At 39.7% G+C, this 22,695-nt stretch overlaps 1 protein-coding gene across 14 annotated transcripts in view; it reads left to right on the top strand.

Annotated features, from left to right (window-relative positions):
* LDB2 (LIM domain binding 2) overlaps positions 1–22,695 on the top strand; it is a 383,293-nt gene that overhangs the window by 252,600 nt on the left and 107,998 nt on the right. Inside the window, exon 1 of one of the 14 annotated variants that reach the window (XM_082389514.1) lies at positions 6,030–6,619. The exons of the other annotated variants lie outside the window; for them this stretch is intronic. Coding sequence (XP_082245640.1) covers positions 6,502–6,619 — 118 coding nt within the window. The 5' untranslated portion in view covers positions 6,030–6,501. Of the gene's footprint in view, positions 1–6,029; positions 6,620–22,695 lie in introns of those variants that run through there. 14 annotated transcript variants of the gene reach the window in all.

The raw sequence follows: 22,695 nt of genomic DNA on the forward strand, positions 1-22,695 counted from the left end.
CTGGTCTCACCAGCCACATTTCAAGTCCTCAATAGCAGCCTGTAACTGGTGGCTGCCATATTGGATGTGCACCTCCAGTGAAATTTTAAGCTGAGAGGCCCTGCCCTTACCTCTCCTGTCCTGTTCCTCTCTGACCAGAGAAGGGGTTGGGTGACAAGAGCTCTAAATGCTGCACTCCCTGGTTTTCCATCCTGTGGTGCTCAAAACTAAATATTAGGATTTGCTTAGGGCATTCAGTTAACAAACAAGTCAAGGCCATGTGACGCCAAGCCCTTAAGAACCAGATTACATTTTTTGTAGATGTTTTACTCACAAACCAAGGAACATTTGCTTTCAGAGAAGGAAATGATCCATTTGACATAGAAAAATTGATTCATGCACACAAACGTGATTTTTTTTTTTAACTTGTTACATTTTAAGTATACATGTCCATAAACCCAGCAGCCTTGAGCAGGCCAGGACTGGCTACCAGCCATGATGGCTGATGTCCACATTACAGCTTTGAGGAGTTGCTGCCACAAGTTGGCTGAATATGTGCATTTTTGTTAAATACCAAATAGGGGGCTGTACGAAGGCTGTCATTCTCCATCAAACAAATAATGCCAACAAATGCCATTGGTATTCAGTAGACCGTCACATTTCTGAAGTCTGTTGAGCAAATTATACTCATTTTAAAATTTGTGTAACTGGGGATTGACACTTATTCATGTGTTTGCGTGATAGGCGGAGTCACTGCTGGCTGTCACACACACACACACACACACACACACACAGACTTGCACTCGTGTACATCCACGAGCATTTTTGTTCTCCAGAAGCACTATCCTGCTTAAACTTTGATCCCACCGTAGCCCTCCTAATGGCTCTCTAGACCTGCCAACGCTGTGCCTTGTCTTTGGGGAATGCTTTGAAGCAAGAACAAACACCTTAATGTCTGTGAGACTCTGGTTTTCAAGAAGGATCAACTTTGACTTCCTGCTGCTGATGCAAGACCCTCTTTGCCCACCTGTCCCCTATGGCTAGTGTCACAAATATTAATGCCACGCTTCCACATGCTGGGCTCAGAATGGCCCCTTTTAATTAAAATATGAATCTATTTTTTCAAATGCATTTTCCAATTTCTTCATGGGGAGAAGTGCTTCTCCCGCCGAGTGCAATTTCAGATGGGGCAAAATCGGTGTAGATTTCGTTCGAATCTCTTTGAAGTTTCTGAGCGTCCTTAAACCCTAGGATGATTTTTTGCTGCTTTTATATTCTCAATGGTTTCCTGGACATTAGGGAACAGCTTTCATGTATTCACTTCTTTGGGATTCTGAAACATTATCGGATAAATATTAAAGAGAACTAAATTGAATCAAAGTTAAAGTGAATCAAATAGGCCCTAAATAAAATTTAAAAAGCAACACTTAAAATATATTGTTATTAACCAAGACTTTGGGGGAAGTTACAGACTAAATGTGATTCTCATACCAATGAATCAAGGGTTTCTTATGGGGAAAAATACCCTCTACTTTTACATATCAATGTGTCCACATGGAAATAAAGCTCAGAATTTACCTCTTTAGGTAACAAAGAAGATATATCAGGAAAGGAACTTTCTCTGGGCTAAATTTCTCTGACTTTCTGAGTGGCTCATGGCTTCCTTTGGTCCCACAATACATTTTGGGACCTCATTTTTGGCATTTATATCATACCTTATTGGCATTAATATTATATTTGTTTTTTTGATTATTTTTTGTGTTTTTTTGTTTTTTTATCATTTTCTTTTTTTTTTCTTTTTTTTTGGCTGCGTTGGGTCTTCGTTGTTGCGCGTGGGCTTTCTCTAGTTGCGGCGAGCAGGGGCTACTCTTCATTGCGGTGCGCAGGCTTCTCATTGTGGTAGCTTCTCTTGTGGCGGAGCACGGGCTCTAGGTGCGCAGGCTTCAGTAGTTGTGACGCGTGGGCTCAGTAGTTGTGGCACGTGGGCTCTAGAGCGCAGGCTCGGTAGTTGTGGTGCACAGGATTAATTGCTCCGTGGCATATGGGATCTTCCCAGACCAGGGCTCAAACCCGTGTCCCCTGCATTGGCAGGTGGATTCTTAACCACTGCGCCACCAGGGAAGTCCCATATATTTGATATATTTTTTAATGAACACTCCTGCTTCTCCCACTCCACTTCTTAAACTCCATGAGGACCAGCACGATGTTAGGTGTTACTATCTCACAGTGTCTCTGCATTGCCCCTCTAGACTTTTCACCATTTTGTCCCTTGACTTACTGTCAATTTCTTGTAATTTGGATGGGGTAGGGCAGCTTACAGTGACCTATTCTGCAACTAAGGGTATAAAGCAGGGATTTAGAGGGAAGGAATCATGTTGATATTAACTCTGAATTTTCTTGTTTTGACGAATGTACAGAGTCTCAAGAGAGATTCCTGGGTTCCTTTTCTTTCACTTGTCCATAATGTTCATATGTTGGTCAGTGTTCCCACACTCAGATGCTTGTCTGCATTAAATTGTCATGCAAGTTCTTTGTGCTAGTATTTAGACCTTGGGAGTATAACTTGATCATAGACTTTTAGTCTTGCTGTCTGTCATTCATTTAGAATCATCAACATGTTTGGAATCACCTCAAGCAGAGGAGTGAATGGGGTTGCAAGGCTTGTCTGGGGCTTTCCAGAGCTTATACTGTGAAGTTCAGGGAGGAGCTCTGAATTTCTTCTTTTATCAACTTAGTTACCCCAATAAAATAAACCTCTGGGTTTAGATACAATCACCTCTGGGCTCACTGATAAGAGTGACCAGATCTGAGAAGAAGCAGTCGCAGCATATTTCACAGACCCCTGAATCACGGCGGCCCAGCTACTTTATGAAGCTGTATTACTCCCACAGTGACTTAGCCCCCGAAAGGAGCCCAGACACTATTGCCTTGACTTAAATTTATTGTTTGGTATGTTTGTGTTTCCTGCCTAATTTGCACTCTGTTTGCAAAATCTACAAAGTCTGTTTTCTCTAAATGTCTTCCTTTTTCATTCCTCAACTTTTCAGCTGATGTAGCTATCCTGTCCACTGGATTTTAAGTGCTTGAGAAGAGTGGAGTTTGGTCTTTGTGAGGGTAGCAGTGTTTCAAAGACAGATGAAAACTTTATGTGGATCCCCCTTTACTTGGAACTTTAACACTTTACTTTTGCCATTTCACATCCTCAGAACTGCTGTTTACAGGACATAATTCCCAGGTTTGGTTTGGTTTGATGTTTTCATCACCAAACACCAGTGGTGGGCAGAACATCTCCACATGTAAGACTCATCAGGTGGGCTTACCGTGTCCCTCCTGTGTGTACCTGGTGGTGTATGTTTGACGGTGGGGAGAGAGGACACTCACAAAGATCAACAGAAACCTAAGAATGAAAGAGAAGGTGTGAGTCAGGAAAGGTGATAAGGCACCTGCCAGGCTGTTTTCACGAGGCGGGGTGGCCGCAAGACAGGCGGTTTCTGATCAACTGCAGGGCCCGGGCACCAGCCGCTCAAGCTGTGTCTCACAGCCACTCACAACCGTTAACTTCCAGCACATTTTCACACTGTTTGGCTCAAGCTCCTGGCAGAGTTCCTAAACACTCTGAGGAAATAATTCCACAAAGTGGCATAAATTAATGTGACTAATTAACATGATGTTAATTATTTGTAAATTGTATGTTTGGATACACATTACTTGAGAGGCGTATGTTACGTTCAATGTTTACTGAAACAAGTGACTGCTAATAGCGCCTCCTGAGTGTTCCCTGCACGACAGTCGGCAACTGGAGGCTCCTTGAAAAATAAAAACCGTGTCCTCGGGGGAGCTGTGTGAACGCCTGAATATCATCAAGTGCCACGGAAGTAGCCTGTTCCCTTGGAAAGTGGGACTTCCTGAGGCTCCCGCTCCACACCTGGGATAATTGGGGTTTGGCTTCATTAAAGCTGTTTTCTCCTTTCCCAAAGCCCACTGACAGCAGAGCTTTGGGGATGCTCCTGAAGTGGTACCCAGGTCTGGTGGGGGTGACTGCAGCATCTCAGCATCTCCCTCCAGATCTCTGTCAGGTCAGCCCCTCCCTCAGCACCATGCCCCCCTGGGACAGGATTAGGGTGGGGCAGGGGTTAAAAATCTACCAGCCTGGCCTTCGAAGATTCAGAGTTGTTCACGGTTTCTTACTCAGCAACAAAACATTATCTTCGAGTTCAAGCTTGATGTTCTTATTCGTGGTCCTGGAATAAACCAGTCTGTGTAAGTGGCTTTTAAGTTCTGAAGAGGGTATTTTGTTTCTTCAAGGTTCATTAGTTTAAGATGCTTTGGGTGTGTATTGCTAACATGTAAAATAAGTTACTCTTTTCACCTGAAAAAAGAAAGTACAGCTTCATAGCATTCTTTGGATACAGTGGCTAATGAGGTTTCTAGGGGGGAAGGTATTCGAGTGCCACCTTTTTGACTATGGCATGCCATCTCCTAGCAAATAGTACAGCCATGTGTTTTGATGAAATTTTTTGGTCAGGACTTAATGACCAAGTCCATTGGGGGGACTAATGTGGATCCTGCTGCCAAGAGAAAGAAAATAAGGCCATGGTTAGATCCAGTCATGGGAAAGCCAAGGGAAGACTGCATAAATCCCATTATTGGGGGTAAATATCTCCAGCTTTCATATTTTATTATAGGCCTGGACATTAAAAAAAAAAAAAGATGGGATAAAAACAACAGAGGCTCCAAAAAGATCCCCTGAGTGGGTGAGGCAGCTCCGTCTGGGGGTCCTTCCCTGTGTTAAGTCTGGAGACAGATGCAACTCTTCTCCGGACTATTGTTCAAAGGGAGAATACAGATGGACTTTGTTTCCTGGAGGGGCTTGTGAAGACAGTTATGGAAAGTCTAAAGCATTTTAACTTATACATGGGAGCTAATGACTTAAGTAAAAGCAAAGAATTGTGTTTAAAATACACACCTGATTAGGTTCCACATTGGAGTTGAGACAAAGTCCGAATGAAGATGGCACCTGTCTTAGGAGCTGTCACATCTAATGCCAATCTTACCTTTCCCATCACGACCACCATAAGGCAAGTGCCCGGCATGGAGTAGACACTAAAGTCATGGGAGTGAATGAATGGCTGAGGATTGGTGGGGAATTAAAAAGAAAGTATGCATCCTTTTCAGACCTAGATAACATAGTCATTCTCAAAACTCTGTAACAACACAGATAGAAAAATCCTTCCAAAGTCTCCAGAGAAAATGTGAGTTGATTTCAATTGAGTTGACAAAATGAATTTATGACACTTGGAAGATATAAAGACATTGGAAAAAAGTGGAAGGAAAGCTGGCAAAAACTGAATTGCTCATGAATGTGATAACCCGTAAATACTAGGAATGAAGGAATTAGGATTTCCAGAAAGCCTTTTACATATCGGTTTGCAGAACTCTGAATTGAGAGGGAAGTACTGTGGTTTCTAAGAGAGAGTGAACATTTACATGACAATATTGTAGGAACATATGCATTCAAATATCAGGAGGAGCCACATTTGAGATGGCTCTGAAAACCTGGGGTCTTTCAATGTGTCCACTTACAGAGAGATGGCACAACCCGATGCTATAAGGAAGATAGCAACTCTTGCTATACATTGCAGGTTTGGTATTTTTAAACATAAACATAAATTTGTTTACAGTAACTAAGTGGTATAAGTAGAGTTCTGGGACATAATTGTTTTTAAATTGTATAAATGACTATAGGAAAGAATTGGAAAAAAATTTTTTTTAATTAATTAATTTATTTATGGCTGTGTTGGGTCTTCGTTTCTGTGCGAGGGCTTTCTCTAGTTGTGGCAAGTGGGGGCCACTCTTCATTGCGGTGTGCGGGCCTCTCACTATCGCGGCCTCTCGTTGCGGAGCACAGGCTCCAGACGCGCAGGCTCGGTAATTGTGGCTCACGGGCCTAGTTGCTCCGCGGCATGTGGGATCTTCCCAGACCAGGGCTCGAACCCATGTCCCCTGCATTAGCAGGTAGATTCTCAACCACTGCGCCACCAGGGAAGACCCTGGAAAATTTTTTGACCTTCCAAACATAATCTTAGAGAAATTGTCCTGAATTTAGATTCTTTGTAACCTCAACACACAGCATGAACCCCAACATAGAGTTAGCCCTCAATGAATGTTTACTGGATGAATGAAAGATTTCCTCTAAGCAAACTGACAAGACATGGAGAAGGTATATAACAATAATAGCAACTGTACTGCTGAGAATCTACTGTATGCAGGCCCAGTTCCAAATGCTTGTCATGTATTAACTCTCTGAGCCTTCACATAGCTCCATCAGGTATGTTCTACCATCATCTCCATGTTACAGATGGGGAAACCTTGCACAGAGAGGTCAACAAACTTGTTTAGGGTCACACAGCCTACAAGTGGTAGTACCAGGATTGGAAGTTAGGCATGTTGGTTCCAGAGATTGTGCTTCTAACAATTCCTTCCCTTGATTAAACGGAAGAAAAGCTTTCTCTCAAGGAAAGCATGCTACCTCCTCTGTTAACAAGCAATCTCGGAAAGAACCATGACATGGGCCCCCCTTTGGAGCAGAACTGGGGGCAAAGTAAGACACTCCCCCCAACCAGGCATCTACAGGTTAAAGGTAAATATTCTTTAAAACAGATAAATATTCTTTATAAAAGATAAATATTCTTTAAAACAGATATTTTTTCGGTTACAGCCACCAGCTTTATAAACTCCTTAAAATACTGTTCCAAATAGTCCTCACCTCTGAGGCATTTTGACAGCATGGCATTCATCATTAGTTTAATTTTCAGCATTTTATGCTAGTCTCTAAGTTCTGATAACAATAATGAGCAAAAGAAGAGGTTAATACTGATTCAGTGTTTTCTATATGTGAAGCAGTGTTCTCAGCCCTTACATGGACTTGTGCAGTAGGCACAATTATTGTCATCCACATTTTACCGATGAGGAACACCCCCGCCCAGGCACAGAGGTTAAGAGTTAGTGAGTGGTACTGTTGGTGGGAATGTAAGTTGGTGCAGCCACTCTGGAAAACAGTGTGAAGGTTCCTCAGAAAACTACAAATAGAATTACCATATGATGCAGGAATCCCACTCCTGGGCATATACCTGGACAAAACTATAATTCAAAAAGATACATGCACCCCTATGTTCATAGCAGCACTATTCACAATAGCCAAAACATGGAAACTACCTAAATGTCCATCAACAGAGGAATGGATAAAGAAGATGTGGTACACATATACAATGGGATACTACTCAGCCATAGAAAAGAATGAAATAATGCCATTTGCAGCAACATGGATGCAACCAGAGATTTTCAGACTAAGTGAAGTAAGTCAGACAGAGAAAGACACATACCATATGATATCACTTATATCTAAAATATGGAATCTAAAATATGGCACAAATGAACCTATCTACAAAAGAGAAACAAACTCACAGACATAGAGAACAGACTTGTGGTTGCCAAGGGGGAGGCAAGTGAGGGAGGGAAGGACTGAGAAGTCGGGATTAGCAGATGCAAACTATTATATATAGGATGGATAAACAACAAGGTCCTACTGTATAACACAGGGAACTATAGTCAGTGCCCTGTGATAAACCATAATGGAAAAGACTATTATAAAAGAAGACCTATATGTGTATAACTGAGTTACTTTGCTGTACAGCAGAGATTGACACAACATTGTAAATCAACTATTTCAATTAAAAAATCAATAAAATTAAAAAGAGTTACTGAGTGGTAGAGCTGGGATCCAGTCAGCCTGGGTCTGCAGCTGCTCCCATGATTCCTGGGTAGGTTTTTAATGCACACATTGTAAAGCAGAGTGAAGGAGGCACCCTTTATACTGATTTACTCTACCAAATGTAGAAGGTATGTTATGGCTTGCCTGCTCTTTGTATAAAAGAGATCTGTTAAAGACTTTTTTTTCCTTCTTCTTTTTTATTTTTTATTTATTTTTTTAGGTTTCTGTATTTTATTTTATTTGGAAATTATCTAGATATTAAATGAATTTAACTTAACCCATTATTTAATTTATTTTATTTAACATCTTTATTGGAGTATAATTGCTTTCCAATGGTGTGTTAGTTTCTGCTGTATCACAAAGTGAATCAGCTATACATATACATATATCCACATATCCCCACCCTCTTGTGTCTCCCTCTCACCCTCCCTATCCTACCCCTCTAGGTGGTCACAAAGCACGGAGCTGATCTCCCTGTGCTATGCAGCTGCTTCCCACTAGCTATCTATTTTACATTTGGTAGTGTATATATGCCCATGCTATTCTCTCACTTCATCCCAGCTTACCCTTCCCCCTCCCCTTGTCCTCAAGTCCATTCTCTACATCTGCATCTTTATTCCTGTCCTGCCCCTAGGTTCTTCATAACCATTTTTTTTTTTTTTTAGATTCCATATATATGTGTTAGCATACGGTATTTGTTTTTCTCTTTCTGACTTACTTTACTCTGTATGACAGACTCTAGGTCCATCCACCTCACAACAGATAACTCAATTTCGTTTCTTTTTATGGCTGAGTAATAGTCCATTGTATATATGTGCCACATCTTCTTTATCCATTCATCTGTCGATGGACACTTAAGTTGCTAACATGTCCTGGCTATTGTAAATAGAGCTGCAAGGAACATTGTGGTACATGACTCGTTTTGAATTATAGTTTTCTCAGGGTATATGCCCAGTAGTGGGATTGCTGGGTCGTATGGTAGTTCTATTTTTAGTTTTTTAAGGAACCTCCATACTGTTCTCCATAGTGGCTGTATCAATTCACATTCCCACCAACAGTGCAAGAGGGTTCCTTTTTCTCCCCACCCTCTCCAGCATTTACTGTTTGTAGATTTTTTGATGATGGCCATTCTGACTGGTGTGAAGTGATACCTCATTGTAGTTTTGATTTGCATTTCTCTAATGATTAGTGATGTTGAGCATTCTTTCATGTGTTTGTTGGCAATCTGTATATCTTCTTTGGAGAAATGTCTATTTAGGTCTTCTGCCCATTTTTGGATTGGGTTGTTTGTTTTTTTGATATTGAGCTGCAGGAGCTGCTTGTATATTTTGGAGATTAATCCTTTGTCAGTTGCTTCGTTTGCAAATATTTTCTCCCATTCTGAGGGTTGTCGTTTCTTCTTGTTTATGGTTTCCTTTGCTGTGCAAAAGCTTTTAAGTTTCATTAGGTCCCATTTGTTTATTTTTGTTTTTACTTCCCTTTCTCTAGGAGGTGGGTCAAAGAGGATCTTGCTGGGATTTATGTCATAGAGTGTTCTGCCTATGTTTTCCTCTAAGAGTTTTATAGTGCCTGGCCTTACATTTAGGTCTTTAATCCATTTTGAGTTTATTTTTGTGTATGGTGTTAGGGAGTATTCTAATTTCATTCTTTTACATGTAGCTGTCCAGTTTTCCCAGCACCACTTATTGAAGAGGCTGTCTTTTCTCCACTGTATATTCTTGCCTCCTTTGTCAAAGATAAGGGGACCATATGTGCATGGGTTTATCTCAGGGCTTTCTATCCTGTTCTATTGATCTGTATTTCTGTTTTTGTGCCAGTACAATACTGTCTTGACTACTGTAGCTTCATAGTATAGTCTGAAGTCAGGGACCCTGATTCCTCTAGCTCTGTTTTTCTTCCTCAAGATTGGTTTGGCTATTCAGGGTCTTATGTGTTTCCACACAAATGGTGAAACTTTTTGTTCTAGTTCTGTGCAAATTGCCATTGGTAGTTTGATCGGGATTGCACTGAATTCTTCTTCTTTTTTAAATCTATGCCAAAAAAGATTTGTTCAGAAAACTAAGGAAAGTGAAAGGTTTATAACAATTGTTAGAGCAATTAGTCTTTGGTCGTGTATTTCACAGGGAACATTTTGGGCAAATGTACACTTCATCGTGAGGAATGGAAGCATTTGATTCCCAGTATAAACGTAGCTAGAACTGTAGTTCTTACCTCAGCTCACCCTGGAGGCCAAATATTATAGTCAACTCCTGACAGCAGAGGTTTCTGAGTAGCATTCCCATTAGGGTGATGCTAAGGGAAGATGTAAAGAAATAAAGTTTGAAGCTGGATTTTACTTCTTGCCACTGCCTAGTTAATATAAGATTAATATTTTCCTTTTCTACATAAAAAAGTAGTTTTCTAAGGGATCATAAATTTATAAAGCAGAGACTGTCTGTGATTTCTGATTGTTTTTTATAAATTCAAATTATTGGCTTCAGCTCCTATTTTTAAACTCTGTCCTGCTTTGTACTTACTGAGAACGTTCAAACTTCAGAGCCATTCATCTGTGAATTAATCATGTGTGGAGTATATGCAGTTGGAATTTAGCTATAAATATAAATGAAATGGCTCCAGCCATGGCTGGGTTCAAAAAAACTAAAGTGATTCGGAGTTTTCAGTTAAAAAAAATAGAGAAATTTTAAGAAAGGAAGAAAAGAGTTAAGTTGAGAAGGGTGACTAAATATGATATAGTCTTTTTGCATTAAAATATTGGGCTTGTGTGGTATCTGGACTTTATTCCTAAGATTCTGCAAATCAGTTTATAAGCTCTACTGTCAAGGTGAAAGGGATTGAATAGTGTTTACCAGACTCCGGAGTATCTTTCTCACTTGACCTGCAGACACGTGAAAAGAAGCTGCGGACCTTAATCACCATGAAATGTGACCACATGAGGGGTTATATAGTTTTTCTCGGGTACCAGTTGGCAAGAAGGTTCGCCAAGCTGGGCAACTGAGATAGATGAGACAGAGCGACAAAGATGAATGAACAGTGCCTGCTGGCCTAAGGGTACACACCTGAGATGCCATTTTCCTCCCAGAAAAGTCTGGGGTATAAATAGCTGGAAAGCACTTTCATCTACTCTGGAGTTTCTCATCAGATCTAGTTGAAATGTCTTCACTGCTGATGAGGGAGGGAAAGGAGCTGGAATTCGAGGTTGGGGCTCTGAGTTTCAGTCCCAGTTGTCACACTTATTAGCCATGGGGCTCCAGCCAATTACCTGACGCTCTCGGAGACTCAACTGTGTCAGGTATAAAACAAGAGCATCCGCCTTTTAAGATTTCTGTGCCTCCACAGTTGAGATCAGCTGCTTTAATTATGGAGCTACCTTGAATGTCTGTTGTGTGCTGTGATGCTGTGTAAAGGGCTAGGGATACAAGAAACAGTTACTTCTCTCACGGAATTTATCTCTCAGGAAGACAGATTAGTGAACAATAATGAGAGTACATTGTGAGAAATAAAACAGTAGAAATAGGATTACATTATAGGGTTAACGTAGGAGAAAGCTGAGTCAGCCTGTAAGGTGTACTCTCTGTGGCTGAAAATACGCTAAACGTTGGATGCATTCCCCCTCTCTCAGGGAGGGACACACAGAGAGGACCTGAGCACAGTATTGGTACTTGAATAGCAGTGCCTCAGATGGGTGTCAGGGAGAGGTCGTGGCACGAGCAAAGACGTAGAGGCCGTCAGAATGGGATGACTGGGGTTGCAGGGCTAAAGCACAGAGTCTGATCAAGGGAAACTTGACTGCCTTTCCTGGAGCTTGAGCTCCATCCCAAGGACCCTGAGTGGGAGAGGAGTACGGTCAGATTTGATGCAGGCACAGGGCCAGCCCAGCCTGGAGCCTGGGACCCACTGCTTCACAAAGGTGATCATTTCCCAGGGAGCTGTTCATCTCTTACTCAGCACACTATTCAGGAATTATTTTTTTTCCTTTTCTTTCAGTTTTTCTTGTATACCAGCTGTACTGAGATGCAATTCACATATCACACAAACCATCTATTTAAAGTACACAATTCAATGGTCATTCATTGAGCTGTGCAGCCATCAGCACAATCAATTTTAGAACATTTTCTTCACCCCCCCCAACCCCGAAAAAGCCCATACCCATTAGCAGTCAAGTTCCTTCCTTCCTTCCCCCAGCCTCTGGCAACTACTAACCTCCTTTCTGTCCCTGTAGATTCTGGGCATTTTATACATGGAAGCATAAAACATGTGGTCTTTTGGGACTGACTTCTTTCCCATGTCTTCAAGGTTCACCCATGTTAGGTATCAGTAATTCATTCCTTTTTATGACCAAATATTATTCCACTGGATGGATAGGCCACATTTTATTTATCCACATTTTATTTGATGGATATTTGGGTCATTTTCACTTTGGGGCTGTTGTGAATAATGCTGCTCTGAATACCCATGTTCAAGTTCAGGTGTGGACAGATGTTTTTATGTCTCTTGTGTAGGTACCTAATAGTGGTATTGCTGAGTCATATGTTAACTCTATATTTAACCTTTTGAGGAACTGTCAGACTCTTTTCCAAAGTGGTTGCACCATTTTCCCCTTTTTACTTAACACCTGATATATTGTCTATTGTTTGTAAGTGTGTGAACTGGGGAAGAGAACCAGAACAAGGAGATACAACTCAATTTAGTCTGTTTTCGCCTGACAGTCCAGGGAAGGGTTAGCTGTTATTGTGATAATGCTGCAAACCAAGCCCAGATCTCAGTGGCTTACAATAACAAATATTTATTTCCTGCTCTTAGGTCTACAAGTCAGCTGTAATTCTGCCGGCTCTGCTAGGAGAGGTGGGGTTTGATTGTAGTCTGTAGGTCAAGTGCATTCAGGGGCCAGTGGCTACCGAGCTCATATTCTTCCTATGGCAGATGACAGATATGCACGAGGCCATATCAGACCACTAATACTCCTTTGGCCAAAGCAAGTCACATGGCTAAGCCGAAAAGTTAGTGGTGTGGGGAAGTTTGCTCTACCTACTTTTCTGGAGGGTTCTGCAGTGTCACATGGCAAAGTGTGTGTTTCTGTAATCCTATTATAAAAATGGAGTAAAAGGCTGAGAAGAATGAGCTAGTATTCCACAGTCAATATAGAATCTGCAGTACTCTAAATCAAGATGGTAAGCAGGGAAAAAGATAAAAAGAGAGAAAGGGTAGAGAGATTTCCAAATTATAGCATATTTTTTTAAAAAATTAAGGTATGAGAAAGTCAGAGTAATTTAGAAACCATTCTTTGGAGATGCACTTTAATAAAAAAGTGGAGGTATTTGTAATTAACCTATTGATTTTACATATTCCATTTCGATGCTCATGGAGTCCTCAAATCCTTGGTACTTCACAAAATAATAAAATTCAAGGATGGAAAGACCCTTCAGAGACATCTCATTCTATCTGTAGAATCACTAAAAAGTGTTGAAAGATGTAAGCCTGGGCTCCAGACTGAATGGTGCCCTCTTCTTAAGGTAGCTTGGTTCTCTGACAGCCATCCTGGGTGGTTCTCATAATAATTACTTATTAATACATTCTACTTATTTCAAGAGAGCCCTTAAAGGAGATGCTATCATCATCCCATTGCACAGACAAGGTACCCGGGACTTAGGAAGATCCAGGCCAAAGTCACGGCTACCAAGGGACAGATTTGAGAGTTCAGCTTGGAGCTGTCTGACGGCAAAGCCCACATGATCAGCCACAATCCTGAATGTTTCTGGGTAGAAAATCCCTGCTTCCACTGATTATGAATCTTAGCCAGAATCCACCTCCTTCTAGTCATTCATCCTAGTTTATCTTTTTGAAGTAGGTAAAACACTCTTCTTTGCAGCCTTGCTTATACTTTGGATCTACCCAACTGATCCTCTCTCTTTTTTTTTTTTTTAATCACAGCTATTATAAAAGGAAACCTTTACTACCATGTCAATTAGCTTAGGTTCTGAATTGATGGAGTCTGAGTCATTGGGGTTCAATCTGTTGCCTAAAAGACGCTGTACTTTATGTATGGGCTTCAATTGGCCACGCTTCTCCCTTTGGTCACAGCCTAAATGGAACACAGCTGATACATAGAACAGAAAGTTGTTTTGTTTTATTTCAACAGTAGTAAGAATTTTTTTTCTCAAATTAGGTGTTTGTACTTATGCCTTCGTAACAGGTGGGCCCCTGGAAGCAAATAAGATGATCGGAATGTACTTGGAGTGGTAAGAGAGTGATGGTGAGAACAGAAGAAGGAAAAAACAAAGGTGTCCGGAAGGTTAATTGGTCTGAATATCTGATATGGAAGATGAATGGAAAAGATATAGTTTATCAAGATAGGATTATGGGGATCTGAAAGGTAGAATTATGAAAGAGAGAAGCCTTATCAGAAAGTATAAGACAAAAACCGGTTCACGGGAAACAGCTAATGAGGTTGGTGGTGAAAATGGGTACCTTGCTGGAGGGAGGAGCTAATGGCATTAGACCAACCCTTCCTTAGCGAAACACCTGGAGCTTAGAATGAAATATTGAAGCACAGGCCCCATTCATTTTTGTCTCTATATTGGTCGACATTCAATATTCAAAGAAATTCTGTCAAAATCAGAGTCTGCCAAAATGGTGGTAATAAATCTCCCATGAACTCTCTCTCTATTGTCTTGGGCATGAATGGAACTCACTCAAACAGGGCTGCCATATTCAATGGCATCGCAAAGGGATGAGTTTCTCCGTCAGACCGTAGACAGCTGTGCTATGAGAATGTTCATAAACTGTGTGTGAGCAATTGACAAGTTGACAAAACATTGACAAGAAACAATTACTCAAGAAGCAGCACTTGGAAAGGTTGTTTGTTGTTGAGGAGATACCAAAGAAACAGAGGAATAACAAGAGAAGGTGCTATTTTTGCAAATGCACTAAAACATTATTTATCAGACTGCATCTCAAGACTCTATCCATAAGGAAAAAGTCAGTAGATGAAATAATATACTATAATACACTAGATGAATTCCTTACATTTTATTTGTGAGATGCACTTAATTACTGGGGAGCCCTTAAAAAAAAATCACTAATCACTCTCCACCAAAGACCAAAATACATAATTTATTTTAATATGTCTATATGCAAATACTTGAAACAGATTAAATACTTGAAACAGATGAAATACTTTGAAGTGCTTAAAATATAAAACATATTTTATCAGTTTGAAATAATTACTATATTTTTAGGTATGGTCTGCATACTCTACTTATTTTGAGAATGATTTGCTTTCTTGGGTTGGAAATTACAAAGGAATCAGGGTTTTAGCACCATTTAACAACAACAACAACAATAAAAATTAAAATATGATGGTGATGATGATATAAAATAACATTTAGCTCCTATTTTGTGCCCATTAGCTGTGCTAAATGTTTTACTTGTTTAATGACTCCTTGATACCTCTCTATAAGAAAGGAACTTTTATTAAGCTTTTTTATAGATAAGAAGTCTGGACCTCAAAGAAGTTGTATTACTTTTCCAAGATCATACAGCAAGTAGTCAGTGGAATCAGGGTTTGAAGATAGGTATGTCTGAATCCATGCCCAGGGCACTGCAGTTAGCACATAGGGAGTCTCCATGGGAATTAGAAAACAGTGCCTCTCCCTCAAGATACTTTTATCTCTGTTAGAAAATTGTTGTAATAAACTGATTGTGTAGACCAAGATGGCTTACCACCATCTACCAGAAAATTGCTGTAATAAATATACAAATCTATGATATCCGTGATGTGAAAGGTATTCCCTTGGAGGTGGCTCTGCCTGGGTCTTTACTGATTCTCCAATTCAAATAGGAGAACATTCTTATTTTCTAGGAAAACTAAAGAAGAGAAAGTTCTCCTGCCCACCCTACTCCAACTTTTCCTTTTTATTCAAACTTAAGCCTTAAGGAAACACTGCATTGATCTTGATATCAATTATCTATCCGTCCAACATTTATTCCCTGACCACCTACTAAGTGTTTGTACTCGTCCAAGGGGATGTGAAGAGGAGTAAGAGAGAATGTCTGCTTTCTAAGAGCTCACAGTCTAGGTGGGGCAATGATTAAACCCATTATTACACTGTGGAATAAAGGTCCCTGGGTTTTCTTGCAAGAACTATCTCCAAGTGTTTGGTCATGGCCACATAGGGGAGAGTCACTGGCATCAAGAAGGAAACGGATCCTGAATCTGGGTTCACAGAGAAGAAGTCTCACTGGATTATTATTACTTTGGCAATTATGTTATTTTATTCCATAATGCATTTTGTTAGATTTTCTTTTTAATTTTTAATTTATCTCCATCTGGCATTTTTTCATCTTATTTCTGAGTTTTTAGTTTAATGAATTCATGTTCTTATCAAGTTGTTCTGTATCATGAAGCTTTTATGGGACATTTTCTTTTTTATTTATTTTTTTCTTAGAAGTGGGTTTCTGTGCCGTCTTTTATCTTCTATGTTCTCTTTTTTCTCTCTTCTTGTTAAAAATATTCTTTTCCTATAGTATATTCTTGTTCTATGTAGCTCATGGTCATATTAATCATGCTAGGAGGTGCAGACTTTCCAGTTGTTCTGATACAGTAGGGATGACCTCTTTGCTCTCTCCTCTACTGAGGTTTCTATGATTTTCCCTCTAAGCGACTCTCTTTTCTGAGGCAATTTGATTTCTGGGGCTGAGACCAGCTTTGGTAGTCCTGCTGTGTTGCAACTCTTCATTCCACTTTAGAATAGCTTGTTTCTTTCTTTGACCACCAGTTCTTAAATTTCATTACACTAGGTCACATCCCTTCACTCTTTGGTTACTCTTAGTCATTGTTTTTTGCTGCTATTTACTTTTCTTTGTTAAAGTAATTTCATATTTGGGCAACTCCACCCCTCCCGGGCCCCACCTATTTTTCTATGAGACTGTGTGTATCTTTGTTGTTCCTAAATGACCTGCTTTCCCAACACAGTTACCCTGTGACCCTGGGCTCTTACACTATAAACTTCACTTTTTCTTCTTTTCTCATGGAATACATTTTCTTGGGCTAGGCTCATTTCCTGCTCCTTTCAGTGATATTAAAACAAACCTATGCCTCTTAATTCAAATGCTATTGGCTATTTTAGATACTCCTCAGATACCAGCTTCCTGTTTCCCACCTGCCATTTCCTGAAATGAAGCCCTCCTCTCTTACAATGCCCTTCCTGTTTTGTTCTCTCATTATGCTGTCTACTCATCAGAGAAATACCATTTCCCTCTTCTCTACCTCCAATCCCTTGAATCAAACCTAAATTCAAAATCCTCCCATCTCTTCAGCTTTATTCTTCTTTTCCTTATAACTTTCAACTCCCCATTGTCTTTTGGAACTGGTATTCTGTCTATCCTAAATGTGCAGTCCTGGCATAGGAAATAAACTAAACACAGCCGTGTGTGTGTCTACACACACACACACACACAGACACACACACACACACATTTTAAGACAATGGTGTAGGCTGTGCTCTGTGTTAGCTGCCTGGTATTGAGAACTATAGCTGGGCACTACCATGTAGGAGAAAGGTGGTAAGGTGTTAATTTGCTTCATTGCATTGAGAACTCTGAGCCTCAAGTGGAAATTAACTCAACTAAAATGAAAACAACATTGTCATCTAGAAATCATGGTTGAATTTTAACTAAAATGGCAGTGTTTCCTGATAAGAACCAGTTCCAAATATGAATCTTACATTAAATTCAAAATATTAGATAAACAGTTCATTAGGAGCCCTTTAGAGTAGAAACATTTGAAGCAAGACTATTTGGGTTTGAGTCCTGTATGTGTCAATTACAAGCTATAAGATCTGAGCCAAGTTACTTCACCCCTTTATTGGTCAGTTTCTCTATATGTAGATTGAGGATAATAGTAATATACACTTCATAGACTCTATTGTGAGAATTAAATTAATTAACAAATAACAAGTGGTTTTAAAAGTACCTGGCTGATAGTAAATGATCCAAAAGTATTAGCTGCTACTATTATCTTCCTTTATCCTATGGATCTGGGAAACAGTAGGAAGAAAAGGGATGAGTATACATCCCTAACATTGTCCTCGTGGGTTATTCCTTCTCCTTAAAGAGTCAGGACCATCTCTGAAGCCTTTATAACAGCCCAGCACACCTAGGAGATTTTTATTATTTCAGTTAACTGTTTATAATCCATTAACCATCTAAAGAGTTTCCATTATTGCACTTACTTGGCTATTCTACTGTTCTCTACTTATCTGTCTCTTTCTTCACTAGTCTATTAGTTTATCTATTTGTTCATTCTGCAATTTTTTTTGCAGATCCACAAGGTGGAATACTTACCCTCATATTCCTTACAGAATAAAAGGCTAATAAGACACTAAACAGGTGATTATACTAGTAAGTAGTATATTCTAATTGAGATAAGTATTGTAAAAGAGAAGTTTAGGGTGCTACAAAAATATATAAAATAGGGTGGCACATAGTAGATGTTTAACAAATAATTAATGAATAGATAGATAGATAGACAGATAGGAATTTGGGGATTAACTAACTCCAACAAAGTGAGACTACTGTAATGTCCTTTGGAGATAGATGGATAATGGATGCTTTTAGTCATCTTTATCTTCTACTGATATTTTATACGACTGTGAGTGCCTTGAAGGCACATCTGTTCCACCTCCTCTGGGTCTCTGGTTACATATCCATTGAAGGAATGAATTTAATGTAAAATGTGAGCTACATTCAATATTTGAAAAAAGTAATTCTTATTTGGTTCCAGCTTCCTCTATATTTATTTTCTTTCATCATAATGGCTATCTTTTTCTCATTAAAAGATTTGTTTATGCCAGGGTTGTGTTTAGAATGCTACAGCTACTCTTGAGTTTGTTTATAGCTCTCTCTGAAGACAAATCATGCCTATGCCCAATTCCTACAGACCCAGTTTGGCACAGTTAGCTTTCTAACCTTTAAATTACTTCACAGAAATTTGGGAGGTGTTTTTAATTGTTGTTGTTGTTTGATTGGTTTTGCCAGACAATGTTAGAAACACTTTGCCTAGAGCTAATTCTACACGGAATTATTCAGGGTGAGAAATGTGAAACTAAATAAGAATTATAATTCTTATTTAGTTTCTTTTCCTCCTTCTGCAAACTGTATCAATTTCTTTTCCAAAGCTCTCAAACTCTTCTCTGAAACATTCCAACACTGAAGAATCCAAGCCTGTGTTTACTGTTTTCTTTTGCATCACGAGAGAATAAGGCATTTAAACAGTATCTTACAAATTCCAAATTGGAGATTGTCTCTTTGCTCCCATAAAATCTTGTGCTGGCTTCTATCAAAAGCACATGTTCTTGTCTTCTTGTAACAATCTTCCCTTGTTTGTGTTGAGCGGCAGATGACAAACTTATGTACAGGAAATATAAGGTGCCTACTTTTATGCTCTGATAGCCAGCACCAGTGCTTGGCAGGTAGAAGGAATTCACTGGATAAATGTTTGCCAAATGAATGAAGAAAGGAAGGAAGATGCAAACTTTCAAAGTGCAGTGTGGACAGGGTTGGCAAAACACAAAAGCAATGAAAGTTAATATGAAAATCAAGGAAAGACAAATATCATATGATATCACATATATGTGAAATCTAAAAAAAATGATATGAATGAATTTATTTACAAAACAGAAATAGACTCACAGACATAGAAAAACGTATGGTTACCGCAGGGGGAAAAAGGGGAACAAATTAAGAGTTTGGGATTAAAATATACACACTACTATATATAAAATAGATGACCAACAAAGACCTACTGTATAGCACAGGGAACTACTCAATATCTTGTAAAAACCTATAATGGAAAAATAACCTAAAAAAGTATATGTATATATATATGTATATATGTATAATACATATGTGTGTGCATATATATATATGTGTATATATATGTGTGTGTGTGTGTGTGTGTATATATATATATATATATATATATATATATATATAACTGAGTCAGTTTGCTGTACACCTGAAATTTAAACGCTACAAATGTAGAGGCTGTGAATATTTTACCTGGACTAGGCAAGGCTGTGAAAATGTTTCCAAAGCCAATGATTTACAGCAACAAGACAGAAGGCGCTTCTGTTTATCCTAGAGCAAAATGGTTTTGAGGAATCTCAGCACCTAAATTGCTGTGATCAGTTGGGGGTTTCCAATTTCAATTAAAGCAGACCCAACCGGACTCCTATCTGGAAATTCTTTGTTATCAGGGAGTGCAAATTGCAGAGTAAACTTTAATGCAATACAGATAGTGCTTCCTAAAGTCTTAGGGCAATTATATTGCTTTTTCTTCTAAATGGCTTCTCAGCTCTCCTTTGTGCAAATCCTATTTGAACTGCTTTGACGTATATGAGCTGTAATACTCCAAGCTGCTTTGGAGCATTTTGTTCTTCTTGTTTTAGCTAGCAGATAATTTATAAATTTAAAAAACATGCCATCTTTCTGAAATCATTATATGGTCTAGGCTTCTCCCCAATTCAAACTGCCCTTCTTCTCCACCCTCCCCACCGCACTCCCCTTGTGGAAATGTAAGAGGATCTACTGTAATAAAGTGATTCCTGTTATTAATCTCAAAGAATGAAAATGCAGAGTTGAAAACAAAATACATAAATAGAAGTTGTCATATAGCTGGAAGGATCTTCAGGTAAATTACAGAATCTTATTGTCTAGGGATCACCTTATCTCCTAAATAATCAGAGCCCCGCCAGAAACAACACTCCCGTGGGCTGCCACAATCTGCTCCCCCGTGGGCTGGCTACCCTGGGCCTCCTGGCTGCTAAGTGTGATCTCTGCATCTCTCCACTTCCAGTTTCTTTGGTGTGATAATTTTGGAGAAGAGGGGCAAGCGCAGGCCAGCTGGTGTAGTAGGGAACAATACAGGATATTCCACAGTGCTGTGGCCCTCCCCATGGACCCAGGCAGACTAGAATCTCAGCTCTGTTTCTGTTATAGTAGTGTGGTCCTAAACACTTCAGCTCCCTGAAAGTCAGTGTTCTCATCTGTGAAATGGGAATAACATAATCATGACTTTCAAGATTTGACCCTCAGTGTAACTCAGTTGGGGCTTTAGTAATTTGCAATGGCTTTTTATGCCACATATGCCCCCATGTAAAACAATCCTAAAACCTGCAAAAATTCTGGACAGTTAAGCGCTGAGAAGAATCATGCTTCTTCCAGTCTTTAGGGGCCTCTTCTTAGTGAGAGCACCTCTTTATCTGGAACATATCTGAGAAACTAGGACATGACAAATGATGATCACAGCCCCCCAGATAGGAATGATAAACCGCATGCAGCAGAGCTCTTGTATTTCACTTCTACCAGAGCCTGTGGGCCCTGGTTTGGAATCATATTTACTCTTTTTACACATTTTCAAAAGGCTTGGTTACCTGGTTTTCTGAATGACGGGAGATTAGAAACAACAAATAAAAGAGAGTGGGGTTGCTGCCAAGGTGAACCAACAGAGAAGAGTCAGGTGATGATACAACAAAGAGGAGACAGAATCTCTTTTTTTCCCTTCCTTCTCCCCCAACAAAAGAATTGGAAAGCATGGTTGATATAGATGTAAACATCCCCACACATCTTCAATAGCACTTCAGGGCATGACTGCATTCCAACACTAACCAAGGACAGCACATACATGGTACACTTTCCATCACTCCCTTCACCTGTGTCTAAAGCAGACATCACAAGTCAATCCTGATACTCTTAATTGATGCTAGTACAAGACATCCTTGTATTGGCTCCTGAATCTTTTCTCAGTCTTACTCAGGCATGACCTACCAAGACTTTGAACTAAATCCATGAGCTGACATTCATTTACACTCTCCATGTAATGACTATTTAAACGGATAGGAACATGAGTAGCCACGTTTGAGAGAGGTTTTTTCTGATGTTGGGGGAGATGGTAAAAAAGATTTAACTCATTGAATGATGCATAGGATTTTGTTAAGCATGGAAGTTGAGAAAGGCCTTCCCCGAAGTATTTTTCTCTTCCTACAATTATTAGGAAGATGGAGCATGGCAAATCAATCTGAGGCAAACTCACTGGCTGTTAATTTGGGTTAGAATCAATTACTTTGGGCCAGGGCTTCCATTGTAGCTAAAGGCATGGTGAACCGCCCCAGAGACATTCTAAGTCAGATGACACCCTCCCATGTTGCTAGGATCCTATTTGGAGGTTTTGGGGCATGAGATAAAGGAATGCCATTTTTTAAGGTTCCCTGGAATTCACATAATCCTTACAAAACAATATTTTGATGAATGGAGTCAGAGGAATGCAACCCGTATGTTTCTGATTCATGTCGAGTTTATGAGGGTTTACAAGTTAAAGGAAGAGGTGCTAGGCAAGATGTATCCTCCAATTTCACTAAACCCCAAACATCTGAAACAGAGCCTACTTTTCCTTTCCTTGTGTTTAACACAAAGCTCAGAGACTTTTTGGCCCTTTCAGGAACCTTTCTAATCATCCCTGGGATTTTATGACCCACAGGGGGATAAGGATGTGTTCCTCTAGTGGTGTATGCACAGTGAAAGGGGAAGAATCCAAATTGTAAGTTGCTGGTGTGTGTTCATTTCACGTCAGTTGCTTGGCCTGCAGGGGCTGGGTGATCAGGCCAGTCCTCAGAAGTCAGTTCTCCCACTCAATGGAATGTGTAGTAATTCACTAAAAGGGCCAGAGCATCATGTCTTTGTGTGTGCAGGCACATTTCAGGGGCAAAGCATTTGGTCTTTTTACATGGGGTTACTCTGCCTCCCATGCTTTCCCCTCACATTTGTATATTCATTTCAAGAATGTATTTGACCCCCTACAGTGTGCATTTGGGATACAGAAATGAATGCTATAGGCTATAACTCTCAGTTAATAGGAAAGAGAGACATAGATACAGATCATTATAATACAG

This window comes from Balaenoptera borealis (genome assembly GCF_965194805.1).
Source record: "Balaenoptera borealis genome assembly, chromosome: 4".
In the NCBI taxonomy this organism is placed as follows: domain Eukaryota; kingdom Metazoa; phylum Chordata; class Mammalia; order Artiodactyla; family Balaenopteridae; genus Balaenoptera; species Balaenoptera borealis.